General features: G+C 42.9%; 1 protein-coding gene across 1 annotated transcript in view; it reads left to right on the top strand.

The window, feature by feature from the left end:
* Positions 1-16,508, top strand: part of Lancl1 (LanC like 1) — a 35,049-nt gene extending 18,541 nt beyond the window's left edge. The window contains exons 3-9 of the mRNA XM_036173239.1: positions 1,627-1,834; positions 8,893-9,028; positions 9,572-9,718; positions 11,823-12,005; positions 13,844-14,020; positions 14,441-14,513; positions 15,482-16,508. Coding sequence (XP_036029132.1) covers positions 1,627-1,834; positions 8,893-9,028; positions 9,572-9,718; positions 11,823-12,005; positions 13,844-14,020; positions 14,441-14,513; positions 15,482-15,558 — 1,001 coding nt within the window. The 3' untranslated portion in view covers positions 15,559-16,508. The remainder of the gene's footprint in view (positions 1-1,626; positions 1,835-8,892; positions 9,029-9,571; positions 9,719-11,822; positions 12,006-13,843; positions 14,021-14,440; positions 14,514-15,481) is intronic.
* The last annotated feature ends 205 nt before the right edge of the window (positions 16,509-16,713 follow it).

Below are 16,713 nucleotides of genomic sequence, written 5' to 3'. Positions count from 1 at the left end.
TTGCCTTGAAGGAGGTGGGAATGAGGGGTGGATTATGGGGGAAGGCTGGAGGAGGAGGGAGGACAGGGGAATCTGTGGCTGATATGTAAGATTAAATTAATTATAAAATAAAAATACTTATTAAAAAAAGAAGAACTGTGAGGCATAAGAGATTTTGTTTGTTGATTGTTTAAGACAAAAGGGGCTGATGATCAAGAAACCAGGGTCCAAAGAGGAAAACAGTCACTGGACTTGAATTCAGTCACTGTATTTTCTCAATATGGTCATGTCATTACCTGGCATAACTTAATTGGGGGATCGAGGCAGCAGTGGGAATAAGGGAGAGTGAAAGGGCCACAATTTAAGTGAATTGCCAGCAGGTGTGTGAGGTGGGTGGCGATGAAGCCCATGAAGGACGTGACTCTGGAAGAAGCTCTTGACGTTGATCATTTGTGAAAAGGAGATTTTTTTTCCTCCCCACATACGCAGTTCTGTACACTTGTCTACAGACCTTGAGCAGCATCGTTCCATCTGCTCATCAACTTTGGAATTACTAACACCGTGCCACTTTGAAAGAGCAGACAAGGTTATTAACTTTGGCAGGAAATGAAAATTTGGCCTTAATATACATGTGAAATTGAATTGTCTGTAACACAAAGCTTTGGAGATTACCCATGCAAAATGAGAAAAGTATCTGAATTTAAAATTGTCCTCAGTACAGTGAAAAGTAATTCTGCAGACTGCATTTTTACTGCACTGAAATCCATGAAGAGATTGGCTCTATTAATTTAGATTTAAACATAGGCTGTGTGTCTTCTAAAAATGGTAAATGAGATAGAAAATGTACTTTATAGGAAAGAAATGTTTCTGGAAATGTTTTAGGCAGGCAGACTCCCTTCGCTGTGTCTCTGACTGCTTCCCACTGAGCTGGCTTCAGAGAGGGAGCTCTGTCTCCTGTGACAAGCACTCAGAATAAGGACACATGGACATTGCCTCAGTTACTCTGTAGGCTTTAGGGGAAGACAGGCAAGGCCAATGGGGATCACAACAAAATTACCGGCACCTCTTACATTAGTCTCCAAAGCAGCATGGTAGCAGAGGAGGCAAAAAAAGTATTAGAAGACTTTTCTCAAACGTCCAGTGCCTGCCTATGAGGAAACCAGAGTGTAGAATTTGGTGACACAAACTAGCTTCACACACACACACACACACACACACACACACACACACACACACACAAACCCTTTTGTTTAAAGAGAAGTTAGCTTTTTCATCCCTTGTTCTGAATTGCTTTATGTCACAACAATAATATATCTTGTTCATCATTAAGTTCTGTTCATTAAGAAACTATTGACCAAAAATGATTAGTGATGGTCATTGTGTCTGTGTATGTGTCTCTGTCTTGGACAAGTCTTAAAAAGTCTTTATTAATAGAATTTTAACAGTGAGGAATACAAAGACAACCGATTCCCTCTACCTTTTTCTTAGAGCTGATTCACAGTAAACAGCCGAGGCTAGAAAGAAAGGCACCTAACTTGCAAATGATTTCACATAGCTTATCACATTCCACCCAGACAATCGGGTCACACCAGATGAACACAATGAGTTGCCTGTCCTCATCTCCACCTCTTCCTCCTTGTGTTCCAGGCATTGCTGTGCTTTACTTACACCTCTATGATGTGTTTGGGGACCCTGCCTACTTGCAGATGGCTCACGGCTATGTAAAGCAAAGCCTAAACTGTTTGAGCAGGCGCTCCATCACCTTCCTGTGCGGCGATGCAGGCCCCCTGGCTGTGGCTGCTGTGCTGTATCACAAGATGAACAGTGAGAAGCAGGCAGAGGATTGCATCACCCGGTAATCATGTTTGTTTGTGAGGATTGTTACTGAGATACCATTAGGATTCTGCATATGGTAATAAAAGAACATTCTACTTAGTTTACTTTTCTCTCAGCAAATAAATCTTCCTCCTCCAGTTGGTCAGTTCTCATATTCCTGTTATAGTTAAGGAACAGCCTTGTCATCCCTATCTTAGTACAAGATAGAAGACACTGGCATGGTCCAGATCAAGTATCAATTCCCTGGGATCAGAGCCTTGATCGTGGGATGATTGATTCATCGTGCTCCCCAGAATCAGCATTTGAAAAAGGGAAGTGGGTCTCTTCTTATAAGCCAGGGACCAAAAACTAATTCCAGACTGCCATTCTAGCTGGATTGGGTGTACATCTGTAATTCCAGCACTCAGAAAGCTAAGGCGGGAAGACCCTGAATTCAAGGCCAGCCTAGGCTACATACCAAGACCATCCAAAATCCAATAAAGATGAGGATGAGGATGATGATGATGACTGCCTTCCTTGGGAGCAATAACATACAAAGCTAGATTATCATTTTGAATATAATTCATAGCAAACTATGTGCTGGTGACTTTTAAAGGCTTGTTAAACTTTTCTACAAATAGCCAGCATCTATTGTCTTTGTAAAAGTTACTGAGCACTCTTTGAACTCTTAAGGAGTTTGACTGGCGTGCCGTTCCATATGAGCAGGACTCTGGGGCTGTCACTGAGCAAGTGAATGTCAGCAGGCAGTGTCACACTTCCAGTGGTGTGATCACCAGAGTCAGCCGAGGTTTGTATAGCCCCACTGTTCGTCCTAATTGCTGCTAGAAATGCATACTTCCCAGTTTGTTTGTGGAGGAATCCCTTCACTAATATATACTGTCCTTCCATATCACTGGGTTTACATCCATAGACTCAGCCTACCATGGCTCAGAGTGTTGGGCAAAAAGTTTATTGTTATTCACTAAACAGTGTGACTCTTTGCAGAGCACCTTAGGTATAACAGAGATGCTTCAGAGTAGAAGTGAAGATGTTCATGGGTTGTATACTAGTCCCCCATTCTATGTGAAAGATGTGAGTGTCAGTATATTTTAGTATCTTTTGGGGGTGCCAGCAAGCTTGTTATGTACAATTAATACAGAATGTGGAGATCAGGTATTGTGGCTCCCATCCATAATCCCTAGCACTTGGAAGGTCGAAAGTTCAAGGCCATTCTAGGCCACATAGTAAGTTCCAGGCTAGCCTGGTCTAGGGCGTAAGATTGTCTCAAAAGTAGAAGTTGTGTCTGTGTGTCTGTGTGTGTCTGTGTGTGGTTGTACCTGTACTCAGATGTGTGTAACGATATGACTGGAAGTCATTGTGGCCACAGCTTTGACTGCCCGGCTTCTTGATTTCATGACCACTGTTTACTTTCTCCATCTCCTCCCTCTTAGTGGTAAAGTCCTTCAGTCCAGTTTCATTTTATATCGTCTAGCTATTGAGTCGGCATGCTTGCTTATTTGGCTTGTTAATGAGCCATCTGCCCAGTGTCGTGTCCTCTGGGGGTATCACACACCCATTTCCTTCAGCAATGTCTTTGCTGTGTTCCACTGGCTGCACCAGCCCATTTACCTTTCCAGTGTTTTCTTAGTGTAATGGGCTCTCAAAATCAGAATTTTGAGTTTGAAAGAGCCAACATGCCTTTATTATAAAAAAGTAATGTTTAGACAAAGAAACTGCACTCTCAAGAAATCAGTTTCATTGGGTTTAGTTCTTAAACTTGCCCCTGAGGATCTTTGGCTTCCAGAAATAGATGGACCCTGCGAGACGTTTTCAGGATGGAGAGGATTGCACTGCTCGAATGGAGGATGGAAGTCTCTAACTTCCCACAAGGAGCTGAGGGCTTGGAGTGGGTGAAGAGACTCGGTAAATGCAAGCGGCCATGCTGTATTACAGACGGCCTGGGTGAATAACAGCACCTCTCACTGGTTCTCTGCTGTCTGGTAAATACCCTGCAGAAGTCTAGTCTACACAGAGCTCTTGGTGTTGTGTCATAGTACACGTAGAGAGCATCGCTTGTTTTGCAGTTAGGTCCCCGGCCTGACAGATCATAGTATGCTGAGCCCGGTACTTAGGATGGTCAGGAGCCGAGAATGTGACATATGTTGTAGTGACAGCCTGTGTGCTCAGTGACACCCTGGGGAAGTGCCAGTAGGTGCCCAGCAGAGCCATCTTGTCTGAAAGTCTTCTTCCTCCAATGACATTTACTGACTTGCTGGTCTCTTCTAAAAACTGGTTTAATATCAGCTTATCCAAACAAATAACCAGAGCCACTGAGATACACTTGTGGGCTTGAGAGTTTCCAAAAAGACGTATGATAACCGTTGCAATTTTCAAATGCCCTCATTTTATCTTAAGAATGTAGCATGTGAAGTGCACAGCTTCGAGGCCTACCTTTAGTAATCAGAACCAACTAATAAGAGCTGATAATTCGCAGTCAGATCCAGAAAAGAACTGCACCACGTCCCTTATTAGCCTAAACCCTGTCGTTAGGTGGCTCTGAACTGGGTGTTGTCTGTAAGCATTTCAACTGTGTTCCTGTCAGCTGTGACCAGCACTAGCGCAAATGAATTTGGTTTCAAAATGTTAATTGTATATCGCCACCTAGTGGTAGTGTAGGTGAGAACACTGGCAGTTTTGTAATTCAGTAGGATCATCATTGGTGTGAAAGCAGTAATCGTTCATAATAATACTTCCTGGGGCAGAAATGACACTGAAGTTTCCCTTTTTGAATAGTTTCTTCAGTTCCTTTGCAAAAGTAAATCAAGTTCGTTTTTATTTCCAAAGTCTACAGGGTTGCTGCATTTGTATTAGAAGTTGATAAAGTACTCTCATCTGACCTTGAGGCACATGTTCTGGCCATTGCAGCAGCTGAGTTTGTATGTAGCAGACAGATTTGTTTTCTTGGCTCCAGTGTTATTCAGATACAAGTTCTGTCAGGAGGGGAAAAACAATAGTTTTCTTAGCAAATGCTTTTAAGCTCTTTTGAGATGAGGGGCTGGCCAGCTCCTCTGCCTGAGGCCATGTAGAGTGCCCGTCCAGATCTTCCTCCCAGAAGCTCTGTGAGCTCTGAGGAAGGCTTCTGTGTGAGTCTGTAAACTTGTTTTAAAGGCAGAGGTCATTGTGTACCCCCAATGACCGTGAACTGATCCTGTCTCCACGCCCTGGTGCTGAGCTTGTGCTGAGCATGTGCCAGCTTGCTCAGCTTCTGTGAAGTCGCTTAGTCCCTGAGGAGCCTTGAATTGCCTGGACACTAGGCGTGTGTCATAATAGGACAAGAATCTATATAACATCCTTTGTAGAATCATTTTAGAAAATGATTTAGAGTAAATGTGCCAGGCATTTGTATTATAGGCCTTCAAAGATAAATACTGAAAAACTCCTGGAATCAAAATTGTTGCATTACAAGGCACATAAGACAACTTATATGGATCCCTCTAGAAATAGCTTACCCCCCCAAGAAACTAAAACATAATATACATACATACATACATACATACATACATACATATCCCATACAGCCTCACCAATGCCAGTATTTGTAATATTAACCTTATTCAGTAGCCCAAAAAATCTATGATTGTTTTTCTTTTAGTTTGTTACTACCAGGTTTGACCTTGACCATAATACACACACACACACACACACACACACACACACACACACACACACACACTGCCATTTGTATTTTCTTTTGAGTATAAGAAAAATTGGAGGCTGAGGATGTAATTTGGGATGAGCACTTGACCATCATGCCCAAGACACTGAGTTCATCCCCAGCATTGCAACATTAAGTGAGGAGGCCCACAAAGGTTTCCTAGTGAGATCTGAGCTTGCTTTACCCAGTAGGGCTGCATTAGAGGATTGCTTGACCACATGCATGGTTACCAGATGAATGGAAGGGTCTGGACTTGGCTGAGCTAGGGGCAGGTCTTTCGCTCCACCCCTTGGTATTCCCATAAAAAGCCCTTTAGAAGAGACAGGAGGTGCTGGTGGATATTGATCCAGGACCTCCCAAGGCTATCCTGCGTTTCTGTCTGTTTCTCTCCCCTCTTTCTTTCTATCTAAATATTTCCCATTCCTTCCTCCCCAAGAGTGCCCTAGGGAAAAAGTAGGAGCAGGCCTCCACACAAATAAGATGATGGGGCTGGAGGGGTGAGAAATCAAAACAACATAACTCCTGTTCTACAACTCAGACAACCCCATTAGCATTGAGCAAAGCTTAAACAGTATTACAGTATATTACAAGAAACTTCTGTATTATAGAAACTTCTGGCCATGGTGACCCTGCCTATAATTGTGGAAAGGAATAAAGAGAACACATGGGCTAGGATCTATATATTTTGCTAATTTAAGGTGCATCAGTTACTTGGAACATGCCATTCTTTCAGAGTCCCCGTTTTTGTACCAAGGAGCAAGTGTTCATAAAAAATAAAAAATTTAAAAATTAAAAAAAAAAAAAAAATCCTTTGTACCAGAAATGGAGAAATGAGTCATTGGTTAAGAGCAAAGCAAGCACTCATTGCTCTTGCGTAGGACCTGGGTTCAATTCCCAGCATTCACATGGTGGCTCACGATCTCCATGACTCCAGTTCCAGAGGATCCCATATCTTCTCTGACCAGTGTAAGTACTAGGCACATGTGTGGTGCACATGCATAATTCAAGTGAAACACGTATAAAATGAATAAAGCTAATTAAAATTTTTTGCCTAATTTTTAAAAACAAGAATCCTTTATACCTTTCCTGGGCCTTCATTCCATATCTGTCAGCTGTTTTAGTCACAAAGTCATCTCGTTCTGATCACAAGAGCAAGTCCTTTTCATTATAGGCACCAAGGGTTCCTCTCCCTCCAGCACAGGACAGAAGTGGAGGGGAAGGGGAGGACTCTTCCTTTCTCACAAAGGCTCTTCCGGCCTAGCCATCGCCACTACTTACTGTGTGCACTGGAGTGTGGCTGGCCCGGTGGGAGCAGTCACCAGGGATCTGTGTGCCTGGGTTTCTTGTCTCCATCTGGGGAAATATTGGTAGCCTCCAGAGGCTATGGCTGTAGACCACCTCCCCTGCACCCTAACTCCGACTATGTGAAAATAAAAGCCTGGGCAAGGGCCTCGTTCTACGCAATGGGCAAGTGTTTATTAGGAGCAGAGCGCGTGATAGCTTGACAGCCTGCTCTGGTAGCTAGCTCCGAGACAGCCAGTGTCCTCTAGACAAGTGTTAAAGGACAAGGGAGGCTATGCACAGCCCACACCTCAGCCTTGTCAGCTCACCCGCCCCCAAGAAAGCCATCGCCTCCACGCTTTACTGTTCTTACTGACTAGCTCGTGCTGTGGATTTTGATAGAAAGTCTTGAGTCCCCGAGACAGTTGACTCCTGGTTACAGTATTTCAAATACAACCAATGTGTAATGCTACAAACAAGTTAGGCACACACACTAAGCTGACGATTCCGAAGTTGAGTTTCCACCCAACAACAAATAAGAGAATTTTAAAATCGTGACTCATTTGTAGAGATGAGGCCTAGAATAGCAAAGAGGAAATGTCATGCTTAGTATATCATAAAATATCAGATATCATTTGATTTTCTAGAAAAGTCCTCAGTTTTTCATACTAATATTATTTTGTTATGTTTTAACAAAAAATTAAAGTGTTTTAATAACTTGAATGGGATCACATTGAAATTCATAGACTAATTTCAAGAAAGTTGAGTTACATTTTCAAAACTCCATGTGATTAAAAATCCTAAAGCAGCCCGCCAGTGGCTAGCACTGGGGAAGCAAAGGCAGGTGGATCTTTGTGAGGCCAGCCTGGTTTACAGAACAAGGTCCAGGACAGCCAGGGCTACACAGAGAAACCTGTCTTTTAAAAAAAAAAAAAAAGGTTCATTCTCAGATTTGAGGCTACCTAATCTGTGGAATCTTCCAAGCTTAGCTCCCCTGGGGTCTTCCCCTACTTCCTGGTTGCCTGGGGTATGGTTGCTCAGCTGTCCATGTTTTCTCACTGAGACTGCTTCTGGGCTAAGTACACAGAAGTTAGAGGTAAAATAGAGTTTACCCTTCTCCCGGAACCACAGGACCTCTAGTCTCTGAGGAAGGTTCTCCCTCAGAGTTCCGGCTCCTGTGGGTTCCTGCTGCTCTTGCTTCTGCTTGAGGTTTAAGATGCCTGTTTTCCAGGCCATAAGACAACCAGGGAGACAAACAGACCTTACCCACTCTAGTCCTTTATTAAGGACCTTCCTTTCCTGTTCAGCCTTGAGACAAGCTCCTTGTGGGCTCACTGTAAGCCCTCTGCTACCCATTCTGTGTGTTTGACTGTACTAATAAGTTCCAGCCAAGGGAATATTGGAAGGGGAAATACACCTTCCAATCTGTTATTCCAGATTCTGCCCCAGTTATCTGCTGCTACTTCCTTTTCAAAGCCTCCAAGTAGCTGTCTTGTGTGGTCTGTCCAGGTTTTTGGAGCTATGTTCAATGCTGCTACTTAACTGGAAATAGAACCCATAAGAAGTTTGCGAAGCTGCGCTGAGTCCATCAATAAGAACCTCATAAATTACAGTGTACGGCATTTAAAGAGTGAGACTAGTCAGTGTATGCTTGATAGGGAAGCACTCTGAAGGGTTAAATTCGTATTTATGCATACATGTATTTGTGCTTATATGTGTCTAGAAACACATATACTCACATACAGACACAACTTGGTAGTCAAGATTGTTTCTAAAAATCAGAGCTCGAGGGCTTTGCCTGTTATCTTGTGGCAGATCAGGCTGCAGCGGAGATGAGGGGATGCGGTAAACGTTTCATTGAAGCCAATGGCTCTCTAAGTGTCAGTAAGTCCAGCTAAATGCGGTGGTGGCAGCCATTCCCAGCTCCTCTGATCCCCACTGCTTAAGTTATGTTTCACCAGTCCCATTGTATGGGGCTAATCTTGAAACTGATTTTAGGTGTGTATATTTATGTGTTGGTGTATATATTTTTCAGTGGACCACTTTATATGCTAACGTCTCATCGCTGTAGGATGATCATAGACACGTGTTTCTATTCCTAGGCTCATTCACCTAAATAAGATTGATCCCCATGCACCAAATGAAATGCTCTATGGCCGCATAGGCTACATCTTTGCTCTGCTTTTTGTCAATAAGAACTTTGGAGAGGAGAAGATTCCTCAAAACCATATTCAGCAGGTAATACAGTTTTGTGGGTTTTAGGAGTGTTTTTTAGGCATCTATTTACATGCTCTGTGTCTCCAGTTAGCACATCCCAGGGAGAAAGACCACATATTTTGACCTCTGCCGATCAGACACAGAGAGCCTACAGCTTCACACTCGGTCTGTCTTCGGGAAGCCCTGTCAGGAGCAGTAGGAGGCAGCAGGCTGTCCTGCTCCATTTGGTGGTCAGAAGCCCTTCTGGGGGAGATGGAGTGCAGATCTCCTCTCTCAGATGCAGGCATCTCCTTCAGTGCCTAGAGGAGTTTGCTCTTTTTTTTTTTTTTTTTTTAGAAGACATGTAGGTTCTTAAAAGTGCTAATAGAAAGACTTGAGGATCCTCCTGAACCATCTTCTAGGCAGAATACATTCACACTTCTCAGAAGGGAGCTGTGTCCTTCCCGGTGCAAGATGGTGTCTTACTCCCTACCAGTAATCAGTACTTAACAAAAAGTTCCTTGCCTCCACCAAGAACACTTTTGTCTAATCGTCTTGTTGTTTTGCTTGGCTTTCTCTCTGTAGGTTGGTGAAGCAATCTTAAATTCTGGGGAGAACCTAGCTAGAAAGAGAAAGTTCACAGCAAAGTCTCCACTGATGTATGAGTGGTACCAGGAATATTACGTGGGAGCTGCTCATGGCCTGGCAGGAATCTATTACTACCTAATGCAGGTAAGGGATGCTTAAGGTGAGATTGTCAGATGACCCACACATGTACTGGCTTCCCTTCTGTCAGTCAGGGTGTCACCTGACCTCAGCAAAGGCGCTGCAGCCAGGGTGCATCTTCAGGTCTGAAAGCAGAAAGACACCATCCTGGGGAAGGGACTAGGGTTCCAGATGAACATGCACTCACAGAGTGCCCCTGGATCAGTATCTTAGCCACTAATTCTATATGAAGTGCTCTTCTCTCTCAGAAAATGCCTTGAACTACAAGGATCATTCCCTGTTATTATAAAGAACAACCTAATAAAACAAATTCCAGGAATAAAAACCAATCTATAAAAACAAATGAGCACACACTGCCTAAGGCTCACTGAGGGAGTAAAGCCAAGAAGACTTTCCAGTAGATTTTATCTTTCTTGCCTGAAAAGTAGCAGAATGTGCTGGGCCCAATAGTTCTTAGGTTCTGACAGTACTGGGAGGCGCCAAAGTGAGGGAGACTGAGGACAGATAGAACTTGAGAGGCCAGAAGATCACCCAGAGGGTGCGCCATTTTAGGAGAACAATTAGTGATTGCAAATGAGGAAAATGGATTCTTCATGGCAGCAGAGGCTCGTGCCTCCCCGCGACAAAGTGCAGAGTCACATTGGCATGCATAGACACGTTACCATCTGACTGGAAGAAGGTGAAACCAGTGCCATACCTGCCCTCAACCCATGATTGCTTTTAAATAGAGTCACGTTTGGGAGCAGTGATCCGAGGCCAACCTGTGTGTGTGTGAGTGTGTGTGAGTGTGAGTGTGTGTGTGTGTGTGTGTGTGTGTGTGTGTTCGTTCATTCATTCGTTCATCCATCCATCCAGTCTGTTTTCCATTACAAGTTGTATAATTAGCATTTTTGACAACCAAGATTTAAATTCCCTTTTCTGGAATGCTCTCTCAGCTACTCTTACTTCTAGAACTACATGTAGATTCTCAAAAGGCTTTCATGAAAGGAAGGTTGTGGCTTCTGACATTCCAGGTGAGTTAAAATCGTACATGTCAGTGAATGGGTGGCCTTGAGGACCTGTCCTTAAATGTGATAGTCAGGAGATATCTGCCCTGCCTCTTTTTGTTAGCTCTAATAAGAAATCTGAAAACCACAGTATTGATTTTTCAATTTCCAGGCTTTATCTGTTTGAAAAGATGAAGTTTTTAGTAATAGAAATCCATTCATAAAAGTGCCTAGATAACAACATAAAATTGGATAATATTACTTGTATGCCACGTTGGATAATTCCTGGAGAGTGACTTACTCAGCTTTTAATTCTTTCTATTGAATAATATGTTTTATGTAAAGTACTATTTTTACGTGTCTTGAAGAACACAGAATCCTGAGAACACACTACATTACATCGTTCCCAGTACCATCTCTGGACTGTGCACCCCACGGCTGTCTACCCCTTACCCTATATACCCTACCTCTGCCTGTAGTGTATCTTGTAAAGAATGAGCAAGGCATTGAATTAAGAGCAGGATCAAAAAGAGAAATGACAAAACTATACCCCAAATGACATCCATGTGCCCTGAATCACTGTGCCGTATAAAGCTGTACATTCTCGTAGCAGAATAATCCATAAAGAAGTCATTTTCAGTTTGGTGCTGAGCCACACTGCAGTTCTGCATCGGGTCTCACGTCTCCCAGCCCCATGCCCATCCCTTTTGCAGATAGCACCCACCACCACCTCTCTTGCGGAAAGTGGGAGCCGAGTTTGGTGGTCACTGCACCTCTGCACTGGACAAACATCTGTTTCGCTCTTGTTTGAAAGCACTGACTTAGGAAAAATACTTGTGAGTGTGTCCAACAAACATACATACAATAATAATACATACAGAAGGCCTTAAGATGTAATTAACAGCTCAATTGTAGTTTGTTCCATTACTTAGAAATATGAAAACAGAAAATGAAAACAGCAATACCCAGCGGTTGAAAAAATTCAAAGATGTAAGGCCTTTTAATGACTTGGAATTTCCTATTAGTTGTGATTTTTTTTTTTTTTTTTCTGGTTTAAAAGTCATTTTGAGTTCTAGGAAGGTCTTTTTCTTCATCAGAACTAATAATCTGTTTCTCCTTTTTAGCCCAGCCTTCAGGTGAGCCAAGCGAAGTTGCATGGTTTGGTGAAGCCCAGTGTCGACTTTGTCTGCCAGCTGAAGTTCCCTTCTGGCAATTACCCTCCGTGTCTGGATGACACCAGAGACCTGCTTGTCCACTGGTGCCATGGTGCCCCTGGCGTCATCTACATGCTCATCCAGGCCTACAAGGTAGCTCATGTTTTCTTACTTCACTGAAAGATAAAAACATAGCAAACGCTCTATAAGTTGCCACTAGTCTCCTAATGGTTAAAGGATTATGAACCAACTGCTAACTCTAAGGTCATTGTGCTGAATGGGTGAGCATCCATTCTCGCGTCTATCCCACCTTAGTGGGCACCATCTCATAGCACTTCACTGGCGGAGTAATAGAGATGATAACGGCAGTGGTGGAGCTAAGATAAATACCCCAGAAGCATGACCAAAAGCAGAATCCATATACATTGCTGCAGGAATGTGAATGGTACAGCTGCTGGGCAGACAGATTGCTGGTCCTTTAAAAATCAAGCACTTAACGTATGACCTAGCAATTCCACTTCGAGGCTTATGCTAAAAAATTTTTTTTGGAATAATTCAAAGAGATAGATGCACACGACTGTTCATAACAGCTCCACTCTAAAGCCAAAACATGAAAAATACCAAAACATCAGTTATCCATCAACAGATGAATGTGTAGATAAAATACAGTGTGTATATGGTAGAACAGTATCCAGTCATAAAAGGGAATGAAATATATACTATAATACTCATAACTTGGAAAAGATGCTAAACAAAATAAATAGACACTCAGAAATGCAATCAAAAGAGGAAATTACACTTATATGAAATAATGGCTAGTAGGAAGTGTCTAGAGTAGGCAAATTTATAGAGACAGAAACTAGAGGATATCAGGGTCAGGAAGTAGAGAGCAGGGAAGGAGAGCCTATTGCTTAATGTGTAGTGATAAAAATATAAGTGATACGTGCACAGTTTCTTGGTTATAATCATGCCACTGAATTGTGTGCATAGAAATGCAGTCCTGGTGCTGGCGAGGTGGAGACAAAAAGATCCTCAGGGATCACTGACCAGCTAGTATTGCCTAATCCTTGAACTCCAGGGTGAGGAAGAGACCTATCTCAAAAATAAGGTAGAAAGCAATTAGAGAAAACACCTGACTTGGACTTTGGCCTCCACAGGTATCCACACACATATGCCCTCATATAACACACACTTGCACACAGAAATATAATAGCTCATAGATTCTTCCCCAGTGTGTAACAACACTCTAGTGGTGAAGGGTGTCATAGTTACTCAGCAGCTGTTGTGTGTTCTTTGGACAGGGACTGGTTGGTAATGAGAGCAAGTTCAGTACTGTGCTGCATCAGTCACACACACATTTCTAAAGTTTAGAAAAGAAAACACACAAGATCAGACCCAGTTAGTTTTAAAAAGCCAACTAGTTATATTAGTTTCCTTTTCTGTGATTGTGAGAAAACACTGACTAAAAGAAGCTTGGAGTAGGGGAGGGTTTGTGTGGCTGATAGGTTAGTCCAACATGACAGGAAGCCAAGGCAGGAACCTAGAGGCAGGAACTGAAGCAGACTCCATGGGGGGATGCTGTATACTAGTTCCCTTCCCTACCATGCTCAGCCCGCTGTCTTACACAACCCAGGACTGCCTGCCAGGACCGCACCACCCACAGAGGACTGGGCCCTCCACACCAATCAATAGTCAAGGAAACACCCTACAGAACATCGCCACCAGCCAGTCTGATGGGACAGTTCCTCAGTTGAGATTTCCTCTTCTCAGGTGTGCCTAGGCTTGTGTCAAGTTGACAAATAACTATGATACAAGTCGAGGTTAAGAATTTGTCATTGGCAGTACCCCACATTCTGTCGCTGTGTTCCTTATTTCTTCTTGCCACCCCTCCTCCTTTTCTTCCCCACCTTGCCTTTTCTTCAGAAAGGGCTGCCTGGAGAATTTCCTTTATGCCCCAGATGATGGCCTCATTGTGTCCCTTGACCGTGCAGGTGTTCAAAGAGGAGCAGTACCTCTCTGCTGCCTACCAGTGTGCTGATGTGGTCTGGCAGTATGGACTGCTGAAGAAGGGCTATGGGCTGTGCCATGGTGCTGCAGGGAATGCCTATGCCTTCCTGGCGCTCTACAACCTCACACAAGATGTAAAGTACCTGTACAGGGCCTGCAAGGTAGGCGTCAGGCTGTGCGTGTATGGGGAAGCAGCTTCCTGGGAGGTTGAAGGGACTCAGGTCTATCCGAGTCAGTTGACTTGTAATATGTCCTTCAGCTTAGAGTTAACAAACCTTTAAGAAAAACCTTCAGGAACCATTCAGTTACATTAACGTCCTCTGAAGGGTAGATTCTGCTTGGACACCATGGGAGTGAAAGCTGAAAGATGGAGGGTCATTTTGTTCTTTGATACCATTGGCAGCATGTGCCTCGCACTCCTCCCACGCCATGTACCTGCCTTTAAACCAGCACTTCCTCAAAATTAACTCTTCGTCTCTGACTTGTGGTTTTGGAATTTATCAAAGTAACACAGAATTTTCACAAGTTTCTCGGGTCTCTGAAGAGATAACTACAGTCATTGAACTTGGTCTCCTTTTCAGTTTGCTGAGTGGTGCTTAGATTATGGAGAGCATGGATGCAGGACACCGGACACCCCCTACTCCCTCTTTGAAGGTATTTTTCACATGTGACTTAATACCACCAACTACTACTCGGCTCAGTGATAATGTGTTTGAATTCCAGTTGAAGCAACCAACAGATTTTTACAGTCCATTAAACATATACTTCCTTATTTCCTGACATGTCAGGTCAGTTAGCAAGGCTGGGGATAGAGTTCACATGTTAGAGTTCACATGTTAGAGTTCACATGTTAGAGCTCACATGTTAGAGCGCTTGTTCAGTGTAAACGAAGCCTGAGTTCCATCCTTCACACTGCATGGACGGGCATGTTGGTACACACCTGTAATATCGGCTGTAATCTCAGCACTCGGGATGGAGACAGTTGAGGCAAGAGATCAGCAATTCAAGATCATCATCAGTCATTTACCAGTTTGAAACTGGTATCAAAAAAAATTAATTAGCAGGCAGACTACCACAGGCTTTAATATTCATAGCTGTAATGGTGACCACCATTTATGGAGCCAGGAGCCGTATGCTGAGAGTCACGGACACAGAGCCTTAGAGAGGTCAGTGGCCACAGTGCTCTGGTGAAGTAGGTCACACATGGCCAAGCGGCTTGATCTTGTTGGCCTCTGTTCTCTCTCCTCTCTTCCCCCTGGATAAAAAAAGCCAAGAGCCCCTCTAGGGTCCTCTGATGTGGAATGCATGGTATGAATTACAAGAAGCTTCCCATGTCTTAGCATAATGTTAATACAAAAAAAAAAAAAAGAAAGAAAGAAAGAAAGAGAGAGAGAGAAAGGAAGGGAGGGAGGAAGGAAGAAAGAGGGAGGAAGGGAGAGAAGAGAGAGAGAGAGAGAGAGAGAGAGAGAGAGAGAGAGAGAAAAGAAAAGAAAAGAAAAGAAAAGAAAAGAAAAGAAAAGAAAAGAAAAGAAAAGAAAAAAGAAAAGAAAAGAAAAGAAAGAACCACATTACAAAATGATGCCATTTGGTGTAATGACTTGTGCCTTTTTCTCTCCCTTTAGGGATGGCTGGAACAATATATTTCTTGACCGACCTGTTAGTCCCCACAAAGGCCAAGTTCCCTGCATTTGAACTGTAAAAGGAAAGCATATCCCCTGCAGCATGACCTGTGTATTCCAGCCTGGGCTAAGTGCTAAGTGTTTCTGTTGCTTTGGAAGGCGCAGAATGAAACTGTGTACTTGATGTTGTTGGGTTTTTATTTCCATACTTTGTTTTCAGCAGTTCAGCACCTTCCTTTAATTATTTACTTTTATTTCAAAGTGTAAGTGAAAGCCAGCTTAATTTTCTTCCAAAGGGAAGGATAATTGACAGGTATAGTATTTTGTGGCCATTTACATGTATTTACAGACTTGGAGGAAATCTTACTCTTATTTAATTTTATGGCTGTAATCATGTGTTAGTGTTCTTTAAAATGTTTTCTAAAAATTCAGTAAGCCATGACTGGTAGCATGCTAGCCTATCTACTAAAGAGACTAAGGCAGGAGAATCACAAGTTCAAGGCCAACCTGAGCAACTTAGTGATACCCCCATTTCAGAATAAAGAGGAGAGAGAGATCTTGGGAATAGCTGAGTGGTAGAACACATTTCTAGTATACAAAGGCCCTCGGTTCTGTCCCCAGCACTCAGGTGTACACACACACACACACACACACACACACACACACACACACACACACACGTCAGCACAGGTGGACAGATTGTATATAAGTGGCCATTGTTGAATATTGCGTTCCATCTCTTCTGTTGTATATTTTTCCTCCAACAGAGAGTAGCTTTATGACTTGGTTTTCTCCAAATGGTTCATTATTTAGGGGGACAAAAATATAATCCATGCTTCTGGAAGAAAAACTGTAAGAATTACAGACTAGACTTGGGACCTAAAAGTCATTTTTTAAACTTCTAGTTCCTGTCTGAACTAGAAATACTATTTCCAGTGAACCACATGGGCACTGTATTCCAGCAATGTTGTCAGAACTTAAAAATGGTTGTGGTGCACATTCTGATCTGAAAGTTAATTCACCAACAACAGTTCCTTGTTTTCTGATTTATTTTGGAAATGTTTAGTTTAAAAGTATTTGGCCTTAAATGTTCCTATGTGATCTGGAAGTAGATTTGCTGTGTGAATTTGCTGAGACAGTCTTCCAGCCTGAGCTTTGAAAGTTTGGTTTAGGTTTTTCTTGCTTTTCTGAGTGTGCTTAATGCCACAGTCACCCCTTCCTGTCGGTTGATCTGA

The sequence above is a fragment of the Onychomys torridus genome, chromosome 23, assembly GCF_903995425.1.
Source record: "Onychomys torridus chromosome 23, mOncTor1.1, whole genome shotgun sequence".
Classification (NCBI taxonomy): Eukaryota; Metazoa; Chordata; class Mammalia; order Rodentia; family Cricetidae; genus Onychomys; species Onychomys torridus.
This window is presented reverse-complemented; position numbering and strand designations above follow the sequence as displayed.